General features: G+C 43.9%; 1 protein-coding gene across 1 annotated transcript in view; it reads right to left on the reverse strand.

Annotated features, from left to right (window-relative positions):
* Positions 1–11080, reverse strand: part of ZDHHC13 (zDHHC palmitoyltransferase 13) — a 265540-nt gene extending 254460 nt beyond the window's left edge. Inside the window, exon 1 of the mRNA XM_078684239.1 lies at positions 10928–11080. Coding sequence (XP_078540365.1) covers positions 10928–10948 — 21 coding nt within the window. The 5' untranslated portion in view covers positions 10949–11080. The remainder of the gene's footprint in view (positions 1–10927) is intronic.
* Positions 11081–11425: the final 345 nt, after the last annotated feature.

Below are 11425 nucleotides of genomic sequence, written 5' to 3' on the forward strand. Positions count from 1 at the left end.
GCCTCTCACTTGCAAAAAATCCTTGTGTACTCTTGGGAACAATCATCAGATGTTAGGGAAGGCATACAGAGGATGGGGATGCCAGAAAAATAAAATATAATTAGGTAGATAGTCACTGAAAGAATAGCGTAACCACATGAATGTATGCTATGAGCAGGGCCCCTGGAATTTTGTGACTATACTGCTGCAGCATTATTCAAAATTATGGATTTGTCGCATTTGCCACACAATCAATCATCTGGTGTGTCTGCTGCGAATTGTAACAAAACAAATTCACAGTTTCTAGCTCAAACTGTTCAAAAGTTACTAAACACAGAGCAACACCTGCTGCGCACAGTGAAAAACCCTTTGCAAAGGTCAACTGGTCACTTTTCTGATACTTTTTGCTAAAATAGGGTGTTAAACTGCTACTATGCCACGGTAGTGTTACCAAGTGTAAACAAGCATTGGCATGGCCAAAAGGTCTCGCCTTTGGGACCTTATAAGCTTAGTTATCCAGCACAATAACCTAGGTGCAACAATATCAAGTGTTGCATGGCTAAACACATATATGGTCCCAAAGGCGAGACCTATTGGCTATGCCAAAGCTTGTTTTGAGTGAGTGCCTCGTGCAGGTATGCCACTGTGAGGTAGAGATGCTGAGAGTGCTTTTACAGGAGCCCCTGTGACATTTCGCCTCTTCATAATGTATCTTGGATCTGGTGTAATATTTCTATCCCCTATTCATGTCTTCTCGCACCCAATGCATTCTTAAATGTCCCATGTACAGCCGGGGTTGACATTCCTATTACCCCTGCCCTCCAGTGACACTTTACCAGTCACTGGTGGACATGCTGGTGGTGGACGTGGTGGACATGGTGGACATGGTGGTGGACATGGTGGTGGTGGACATGGTGGTGGACATGGTGGTGGTCGTGGTGGTGGACGTGGTGGTGGACGTGGAGGTGGACGTGGAGGTGGACGTGCTGGTAGACGCGGTGGTGGTAGATGCGGTGGTGGTGGACATATAGGCGGTGGTGGACGTGGAGGCGGTGGTGGACGTGGAGGCGGTGGTGGACGTGGAGGCGGTGGTGGACGTGGAGGCGGTGGTGGACGTGGAGGCGGTAAAGTAAAGTAAAGTCCACATTTGTAAAGCGCACAATCACCCGTAAGGGTCTCTAGGCGCTGGGGGGCCGTCGGGAAGATTAAGCGAGCTATTGCCCAGAGTCACATGGTGCTGGGCTAACCTGCCGCCGGAGCCGGGGATCGAACCGTGGTCCCCAGATTCCAGCGTCAGTCGCCCTGGCCGCGGCGCCACACCTCTGGACGTGGAGGCGGTGGTGGACGTGGAGGCGGTGGTGGACGTGGAGGCGGTGGTGGACGTGGAGGCGGTGGTGGACGGGACGTGGTGGTGGACGGGACGTGGTGGTGGACGTGGTGGGGGTGGAAATGATGGACGTGGTGGTGGATGTGAACGTGGTGGTGGACGAAGTGGTGTGGTGTATGTAGTGGTGGTGGAAATGGTGGACGAGGTGGTGGACATGGAAGTGGTTGACAGTGTGCCTGCAGTTAGAGTGGCTCATGTAATATTACTGGGTGTCCTGTAAAAGGTCTCTACTACTCTGGAGTTCAGTTTGCACTGTATAGATTTGCTAAACAAACAGCCAGCAGACCTTGTAGAGCAAGAGCCTATTATATCCGTTCATGCAGCGCACGCACAGAAATGAGGGCTCTGTACAGCCCACTACTGCATTTAAAATTCAAAGCGCAATGCTCCGTTAATAAAAAAAATTAAAGCGCAATGCTCCGTTAATAAAAAAAAAAATTTAAAAACACGTCTTACCTATAGCGAGAGTGGCTCACAAAGAAAAGAATAAATAAAACAAGCGCGGTACGCGAAACTGACCGCGTTTGGAGCTGAAAGTTCACGCTGTGCTTAATGAGCCATTACGAGAGAGGAAAGCTGCAATCGCTCCCGTTGACCCTATGCCAGGGCAGAGAGAAGGCGGGACATGCACCCGCCTTTGGCCAATTGCGTGCTGTCTTTCTTAGAAAGTATAATAAAGGGTGGTCCCAGTAATAGTACATCCAAACGTGTGAAAGAAACATATATTATCATACAAAATACTCAATAGAAAATATACTTGCAACAGTGTTTTTTAATCACACTGAACACAGGTTATAATCAGAAAGTCATTTTTACAAAAATGTTCAAGTGCCCGACTAGGGGTGAAGCAAGGGTAGGGTGCAAGTGACTTCAGTGACAATGGTGAGGTAAGTGAGGTCTTTAAAAAAAATAGTGTGTAGTATACTTTTACTACTCAAATGGCATAGCATTTAACAGCCGAAAGCAAGAGCGCACAAATTACGACTATTCATGCAATTATTGCAAAGCCATGTATAGCAACAAATCACAGTAGAGAAGGTACTGTTGATGATACTGGCAATTAAACTAATGCCGACGTTTGGACCCCTGAGTATGTGTAGGTTCTTGTAAGGTTTACTAATGGGGTCTTCCTCAGGACTGGTGTGTACGTGAAAGGATAGGGGCACCGTGACTGAATGAAGAAAAGTCCTCCGAGGGGTTTCATGCGAGGACGTGTGGGCCCATTGGCTCCTTAAATATACACAGGAGAGAGTGAAGAACACGCAATGAATGAGAAAGATACTCAAAAGGCCCCATCAGGGCATTGGTGTCGGTCCATATTGTTTCGGCTACAAATTATTCAAAAACCCGGAAGACCTGGTAATTCCAATTAGGAAAACCGCAGTGTATCTAACACCAAACTCTCTCGTTCCACCAACCTCCCACCAAGAATGCCCCCTTGCAAAGAGGGCTCACCCAAGGCCCTGCCTGCATCTTAAAGCTGCCTCCCCAAAATTCCAAATCTCAGCAATCCAGAACACCAACCTCAACCACTTACAATTAAAATATGATATAACTTGGAATGAATTCAACTATATCCCTGAAGTCCTCAAACTACTCGCTTACATGAAGCCGACATCGCACATCTCCAACCCCCACCCTCTGCGCTTGTCAAAAATCTCAGTCACGTCATCTCTCCTACATTCCGGCCCCCCTCAAACTCGGCATAGTCACCCACTCATTAAAAAAATCAGACACCGACCAGAACGATCTTAACTACAGACCTATAACTAACCTTCCTCTCCTTGCCAAAATCAACGAAAAAAAAGTCCTTGCACAACTCAACTACCACATTGAAAAATACAACTTGCATGACACCTTCCAATCTGGATTCATGAAATGCTACAGAACAGAGACTGCAATACTGAACATCATAGACGACCTACATAGATAGTTACCTAGGAGATTCACTGCTAATACCATAGTGAAAGCCTCATTATAGTATCACCCTACAAATCACTAAGCCTCCTTCCCAATACAGCCGTCAGTGAAGATCACCGCGTTCTCATAAAGAGCTAGAATTTTCACTTGGCTCACAGAATGTGCCTTCACTGGGAGACATGCTGCTTAAGAAGACAACTTTACTGTGCAAAAGGGTGAATATGGTTGACAACGTACATGAAAATGATTAATCTCTGTACTACAAGTTCTTGAAATAAATCAGTCACTGTAAACATTCCTTTCACTTTGCTTGCATTATATTTTTAACTGTACCAAGTCTTGGTAGCCCTGATCCGAATAGGTTTTTTAAACGTTGAGTCAATATAGTGCCGTGGTTTACAATGCTATTTATTTTAAAACACGTTTTCATTACGTACCTTGCAGTGTAAAAGGTTAAAAGGTACAATAAGCAACATTTAACACAGCTACAATAGCCTTTGTGTTGTTACGTTTGAGATTGTTTTTCTACAGAAAGGATATTTTTTGATTTACCTCTCACTTTTGGCCCTGTGGACAGATATGCTAGAAGCTAGTCAATCTCAGTCTGCTATGTTTTGACAACCCATCCACAGTGAAAAAAGTGGTACAAAAAGTGTATAATTTCCAACTTTAGGTCGCATAGGAAATTTTTACCAGAAGACTGAGCGAAATCCACAAGTTGGCATTAACTTTACCACGAAAGCGTGCTTTTTAGGTTTTGCCTTAGCCATGCGTACGAAGTACGCATGCGCTAGCAAAACCTCTTGAGTTCTATCTGGGCTGATGACCCGCCTCTGCCTATCATTGGCTAGCTCCATAAATGGAGGCTAGCCATTGGGAGGCAGAGGCTGTCAATCGCGTTTTCTCTCGAAAACGCGATTCGGGGGAGTTTCTGGTGCTTTTTTTAAGCCCCGCCCCTTTGTCCCGGGCCGCGCTGCGATTGGCTGCCGGCCCGGGACACCCCCGTGACGTCATTCCCGGGCCGCGCTGTGATTGGCTGGCCGGCCCGGGACCTGACTTGTTTACTCAGGTGCGATACCAAAGCTGTTCATTCATAGTTTGCTTTAAAAGTAAGTGTTCGCGCATACAGGGGAGATGGGACAACTAGAAATCACTAGGCGAAGCAATGTTAAAAATAAATTGTGTTCTTTACAAGGAAATATCCCCTTATTTGCTTTATTAACGAACTCCTCGATCCCATAGGAACAAATAAGACCAAAATATATTTAAAATGCCCGTAAGCTAGAAAAATATACGCATATTACGTTGCCATGAAGCAGATGTGACTTGCAACTGCACACCTCCCATTTTGAATACTTTTTCGACAACTGGGGAAACCTGTTCTTTTATCTGTGCATGCTGATAAGGAGTCCAGTGCCTGCAGCTGAAGGTGGTGGTGACTGCGTGATGTCACTCCGGTACAGCTCAGACTCCTTTTGTTTACTTATGCTGAGAGGCTTCCCCTGTCAGCAGTCGAGATTTTGCCTGGCACCCTGCAAGTTTGTTGTTACAGAGGCCAGGCTGCCCAGGGCAGGGCGCTCGCGCCCGGAGCGGGAGTCTCTATAGGCCGGCGTTGCAGAAGCACGAGAAGAGGGCGGCGCAAGAATTCCTGCAACACTTGGAGAACGGTGAGGGAAGGGCTATGACTGTTGAAACATGGGAAATGCGCGTAGAGTGAACAGGGAAGGTTGGGAGGTGAAGCTTGGGGTCGTGTCAGGGTGGGTTGGTGGCGCAGCCCAGGCTTACTCGTTCAATGCTGTACATTTGTACAACTTAAACTGTAGTTCGGGGGAGGTCTGTTGGGGGCATGGGGTAACCGGAGCGAGGCTAGTATGAGGCACTGCCAATTTTTGTGTTTAAATATTTGTTATTTCCAGTTTTACAGTGTACCTTTGTGTGGCGCTTCCATGTTGTATGCGTGGCATTTTATTGTAAGCTAAACGAATGTCTGCTGCTGTCATTTATTAATGCTAATTTTTTACTAGAAAAATCTAAAAAAGAGACGTAAATATGTGTTCGTCTTCCCGCGCCCCCCCTCCCCCCTCCCCCTCCCTCTCCCGCTGTCCGTGTGCCCGTAGGTGCTTGTCTTTTATATGTATCTACATAAAAAAAAGCTATGCACAGTGCAGGACGTTTTTAAGTGGCACGTTAAAGTGAGGACTGTTGCTTATGCTGGAAAATAACCGTGTGATGTGGTGTTAACAATGATTGTAATTGGTGCACCGTGGATGCTTCAATCGTTACCACCAGCCTCGTTAGTGTTTTAATGGGGCTCTCATTCTGCACTTCTAAATCCCACCTTTATTTCCGAGACTGGCGGGTTCCTCGGCTGTACCGGGAAAACTGAAACGTGTTCTTTGGTGAGAAAGTGACGCCTGCAACGCAACTGGTACTCAAGTTAAGCGCTCTGATGCCTTCGGGACGAGTTCACGCTATGTAAAACTGCCAAAAAATTCCTGTCAATTTCATTTTCATTTTAGGAGACGAAGGCAAGGTATGTATGGGTCGTAAGGGGAGTTCAGCCCACCTTGGCAGTTAAGGGAAGGCCTCCGCAGTGTCATCCATGCGTGTACCCGGTGTGGAGACAGGCGGGATTTACTGTCTCTTCCCCCCCCCCCCATTTTGCAATAAAGGTTCGCAGGGAACAATAACCCCCCGCCCAGCCCCTATTTATTTTTGTACGTGAAAACGGATTCTAAACAGTTATAGACCGCTTTTCTGAAGCCGTGTTGTACATGGCCAAAGTCTCCATGAGCGCTGTAATCCGAAATGCTAATTCCGAGGGCTCCAAGATGGTTTTTGCGCAATTGGTTATTTAATTGCGGGCACTGAGGCGTTGAGCCTCTTTAAAGTTGGTCTGTCAAAGATGACGAGCCATCCGTGTAACGATATGTTTTCTGTTGACGTTACTGCCGCCCCCCTTGAATTGAGAAACGTTTTATGAGGAGCCAGCTTCTCAAGGACTGAAATTAAATGGCCCAAAAAAGTCTCAAAGCCCCCACAAATTTTGCTCCTGCTGCATGAGTTTAGACGGGCATGTTATGTCACTGTTTGATCTTTAGTGTCTGTGGCAACACCTTAAACAGAAAACCCACCTTTAAATCTCATTACTACGCAAATGTGTACAGCAGCATTTTGATGATGTGATAAGTGTATTCATTGAACGCCATATATTATCACTAATGAAATGATGTGGGTTGAATAACTGAACACAACGCAATTACCTTCAGTGTTAAACGGAAGAGATGGCACAACGCTACAAACTCTATGCTGTACAATATGCAACCCTGTACTCCAATCCCACCAGCCCACTAATACATTGTGTGATCCAGGGCCCATCAGTTTGACTGTGTATACCTTTTCTTACTCATCCGGTTTGAGAGCACAGTGAAGTAATTCATTATAGTATATGTGCTCTACAAACACGTCACTGGTAAATGGTTAATATAACATATATCTTCACATTTAATAAAAATATTGGTTATATTAATAGAGAACATGAAAAATACATTTTTGGTAACTTGTGGCAACGTCATCAGAACATCTAGCCCTGCTCCAGACCCCCCCCTTTAAACTCAAACGCTCTGGTGGATGTAGATTTGCAACACTAGCCCCCTGCCTATGGAACACCTTCCCCCTGGAGATTCGATCCTGCCAAGACCTTCTACCTTTTCGGAAAGCACTGAAGACCTGGCTCTTTAGACAAGCTTTTTAATCCATCTTTTCCACCCTGGTTTGTGTTACTGTCAATTCAGCGCCAAGATACTAATCAGTGTTGGCGCGCTCTACAAATGACTTAATAACATAACATAACATGGGGTATCCTTGAGTGTTTCATTAATAAACGTTATTACCCGGTCTGTGATATAGCATGGACTTAAGACACAGATGTTAAAAATACACCTTTTTCATTATAACGTTTTTATCCCTTTTATCACACTTGTTGCCATATGTCCATATTTTTATGGCTTGGGGTTTGCCCCTTGAAGCCAAACCTCCTGCTTGGCTCTCCCTAAGGCAATTTGTGGCCCTCCCTTCTCCAAAAGAAATTTAGTGTCTTCTATACCCTTGGTGTAAACCCATTAAAGAGAGTGGCCGATTGGCTGTGTAAAGGCTTGGGGAAGGTAAGTAAAGTGTTTCCAGTCATATCCCTCCTGTGCAGATAGAAGATAACTCTAATGACTAGTATCCTATGTGACTCTTAGATTGTACCCATGTGTATCCCCTCCCTGTGTTTAGAGTTATAGCTGTAACGACTAGTCGCCTGTGTGACTGTTGGAATATAGCCAGATGTATCCCTTCCCCCGTGTGAAGAGATAACCCTACTCACTAGAACAAAAGAAATGCGCTCCTGAAATGTGTACGTAACTGACTCTATGTAAAGTGCTTTGATAACATGTAACGGAACGGGTGCTATGTAAAGCGCTGTGATAACCTAATCGGTTCAAGTTCCTGAAATGTGTAACGTAACTGATGCTATGTAAACTGCTGTGATAACTTGTAACGGAACTGATGCTATGTAAAGCGCTCTGATAACCTAATCGGTTCAAGTTCGCGCTATAGAAAACTCTAAAATAAATAAATAAATAAATCGAATAAAACATCCAAAACACTTTCGTATCTTTGTGCATTCACCGGGGCTTTGCAGATAGAGCATATGGTATGTAGTGATCTCTGTACAGCACAGTCCTGTATCAGGTTTTCCTCTCCATCTTCTTGTTGGGAACAGGTGAAAAATATGAAAACTTTCAAGAACTGAAAGCGCAGCACCGGACAGTTCTAAACAGAAAGAGGCTAGAGTGGAAATGCTGGCTTGCACAGGTGGCGCTGTGGCTTAGTTGGTTAACGCGCCTGTCTAGTAAATCTAGACAATCTATAGAAAACGAATTAACTTAAAACCTCACAAATTATATCAAATTCACGCTTTTTCTATTAAAATTGTGCGGTACACGATAATTCTCCCTCGGACATAAATGATTTTGATCTTAAATTCTACTTGCACTTGATCCGTGTTGCCTATGGCAGCAATTAGGTTTAAGTGGGCACAAGTAGGGGTGATGCTGCTATCTGTATCAAAAGCGTCTGTTTCATAGGCACCGACATGTCTTAGATAATGGGGTATTTTATTGCTTAATACGTTCTAAGTGTGCACAACACCATATGCACTTAAACAACTGTAAATAATTTAAAAGTAGTGGCCCAAGAAGCGATTTTGACCTACGGATGGATTATATGTATAACTAGCTGCATTTTACTGACGTCACCATCTGCACTAAAAGCGTCCATTCTAGATGCTTTGCTCAGTTTCGAAATGGGCCCTTCCTACGCCTCAATAAATTATAAGTTTGCACTGCACCATATGCACTTTAACTGCTGGGTGACTGCAGATGTTCTAATCGACTCACAAATTAATTTAGGCAGCGATTGCTGGGCATTGGGTTTATGGAAATACTCGCACTAGACGCAAGAATTATACATGTGATGGTTTAAATCATGAAATCTTTTTAATCACCCACGCACGGTAAATGATCGAGTTAATTTTGATGTTAAATTGAGACTATATTGTGTCACCAACTCGAGTACCTTTCACTTTCAATGACCTATTGACAAAGCCAATCAGTTTGGCTTTGTTTAGTGAAAAGATTTTTCCAACATTAACTAACATGAGCAAGCTCATGTTAGTTAATCAGGTGCAGTGCAGTGGGAGTGCAGAGCGAGAGATTAGGCTATTGGCTTTGTAAATGACAATGCCATTTATTTGTTGTCAAAGCCAACACATAAAAAAAAATGTTGTCATTTTCCAAAGGCGAAACCGTTGCATTGTAAATGCTTGTTTGATTTATTGTAAATCAGTTTTGTAGTTTTGAGATATGACTATCTGAGAAAGCTGCTGCGTTGGCTTCAATAGGTTAACACTTTTATAACCGCTCAGCTAATGTGCTTTTTACTTTGGCACCTTTTCACAAATAAGCCCGAAATTTGGCAGATACTTCACACCTAGAGGGAAAAAAGTGATGAATGTGCATACCATTTGTCAGGAGTTAGGAAGAATTCCTTTTTTATTGTTACGTCGCATTTTGTGCCAATCCATAAAGAGGATACATAGCTAAAAGGCAGGGTTTAATAAAACTGTTCATTTGCTTATAGCTTTGGTGCTGCTTGATCAATATGTGGCGAGTAAGGCAGGTAGTTTGCAAGTGATGGAAGATTCAACAGGGGGGTTAAGGAGAGTGGTCAAATTAAAGAGGACGTTGGGTCAATATTTTTCTGATTTACTAATAACTTATAACCTACACGAAATTAGGCGGGGACTTTGTACATGTAACTTCTATTTGTTATTTTTAAGTTTGTGCCAATCCACCAAGCCATGGGGTGAATTACAAGGGGGAGGGGGTATGGGGCAACAAAAATTTTAATTTGCTGATCACATTGGCACTGTGAGATGAATCAGTATCTGCACAAAATATGTGTGATGCATGCACGATTTGTTTTTTTGATTGGTATGGCAATTGAACTTCTCACTGATATGATAAATCTTGAAATAGCATTTGATATTACGAAGTATATGCAGGCTGTAAAAAGGTTTTGTATAGAATAGGAAATGCCTGGCTGTAAATTAGAATGAAGCAATGATGTGTAGGGATTTTAATCCTGTGCTTTAAGACTTTCATAGAAAAGCAGACATTTGAGGTGAGCAGATCTAGAGTGTCGCTGGTGTTGGGAGTGCTCCAACAGGAGCTGCTCTCCACCTAAGCTTGAGAACTACCCAGAGTTCTCTACTACTTATTATGTGTGTGATATATGTGTGTGTATACAATTTATAAATGGAGCTGCTTGAAAAATAAAGGAGTGGAAAATCAGGCCCTTAGAATGGCGCGAGATGATGAATTTGTAACTATTTTAGAATATTTATAAAAAATGTCATGTTTTTATGTGGTTTAAAGACCAATGGTCTAAATAAACTTGAAGTTTAACTTGATTGGTATGTCAAGTTTTTTGTCAATCCATCTTGGGAGAGGGGGTAAATGGGGTTTGGCAATACAATTTTCAATTGCTTACAACTTTAGCACTATTTGATGAATCTGCATCAAGTGTGACACAGTTAGCAATTTATACCCAGTGCATATATTTCATGTCTCTGTAGATCCAATTAGGGAAGGAGTTGTTATGAGATGTGGGGTTTGCAACATTTTTGATTTACTAACCCTGGCCTGGCTCGCCTTATGGGGAATAGCACAAACTTCGCATGTTTAGCAATTTTAACAAAAACAAAAGGCGACAGTTAACGCCAAACCTATAAATAACACAGGAAAAAGCCACGTAATGCAAATAAACAAGAAAAGTGAATTCCAACAATATGCTTCATGTACGGTGTGTACCCAATGCACAGACCGTGTCAATACGTGTCTGGTCAATAACGTTTTTAAATCACTAACTTGATCTTAGGTCAAAGTAGGCCTGACTTCCGCATCTTTTTAACCCATGTCTGCGCCTGGGTGGCCTAAATCCACCCACTGCCCCTGCACACCCCCAAACCCCATGCTCTCGTTTCTCTTAAGTAACGTGGTGCACGGTTCTGGCCGCGCCCACACACGCACTCACCGGTGAGCTGGTCCCACTCATGGAGGCGGCACCGTTTGGCCCCTTGACGGGGTCCGCACGTCCAAGTCGGCTCCAGCTGCTCTCCCAACTTCCTGGTTACAGGCCACACTGCACGGCATGGGCGGGCTCCACGTGTGTCACTGCTGCGCAGCCAATCGGCGATACAAAGAGGTAAATAATGGGCGTGTACCTCTGAGGAGATAGCCAAATAGTGCCCGAGTACAGTGTGATGGGCGGGACAACCTACTCCACCTAAGCAATGAATGAACGACAGTGCTATGCAGGTATAAGGCAGGACGATAGACAGAGAAGAAATACCGCACGATGTTATAAATAGAAGTTAATTGTGCGCAGCCGCAGAGTGGGTTTTACTTCCTCATTTTTTTTTTTAGATTAAAAAACTGCGCTCAACTGCCTAGGCTTGATATAGCGAATCCAAAATATTTCCTTTTGCCCGCCCTTTTGATTTACACCTAGTACATCATGCGTAAAGCTGTG

This window comes from Lissotriton helveticus, chromosome 3_2, assembly GCF_964261635.1.
Source record: "Lissotriton helveticus chromosome 3_2, aLisHel1.1, whole genome shotgun sequence".
In the NCBI taxonomy this organism is placed as follows: Eukaryota; Metazoa; Chordata; class Amphibia; order Caudata; family Salamandridae; genus Lissotriton; species Lissotriton helveticus.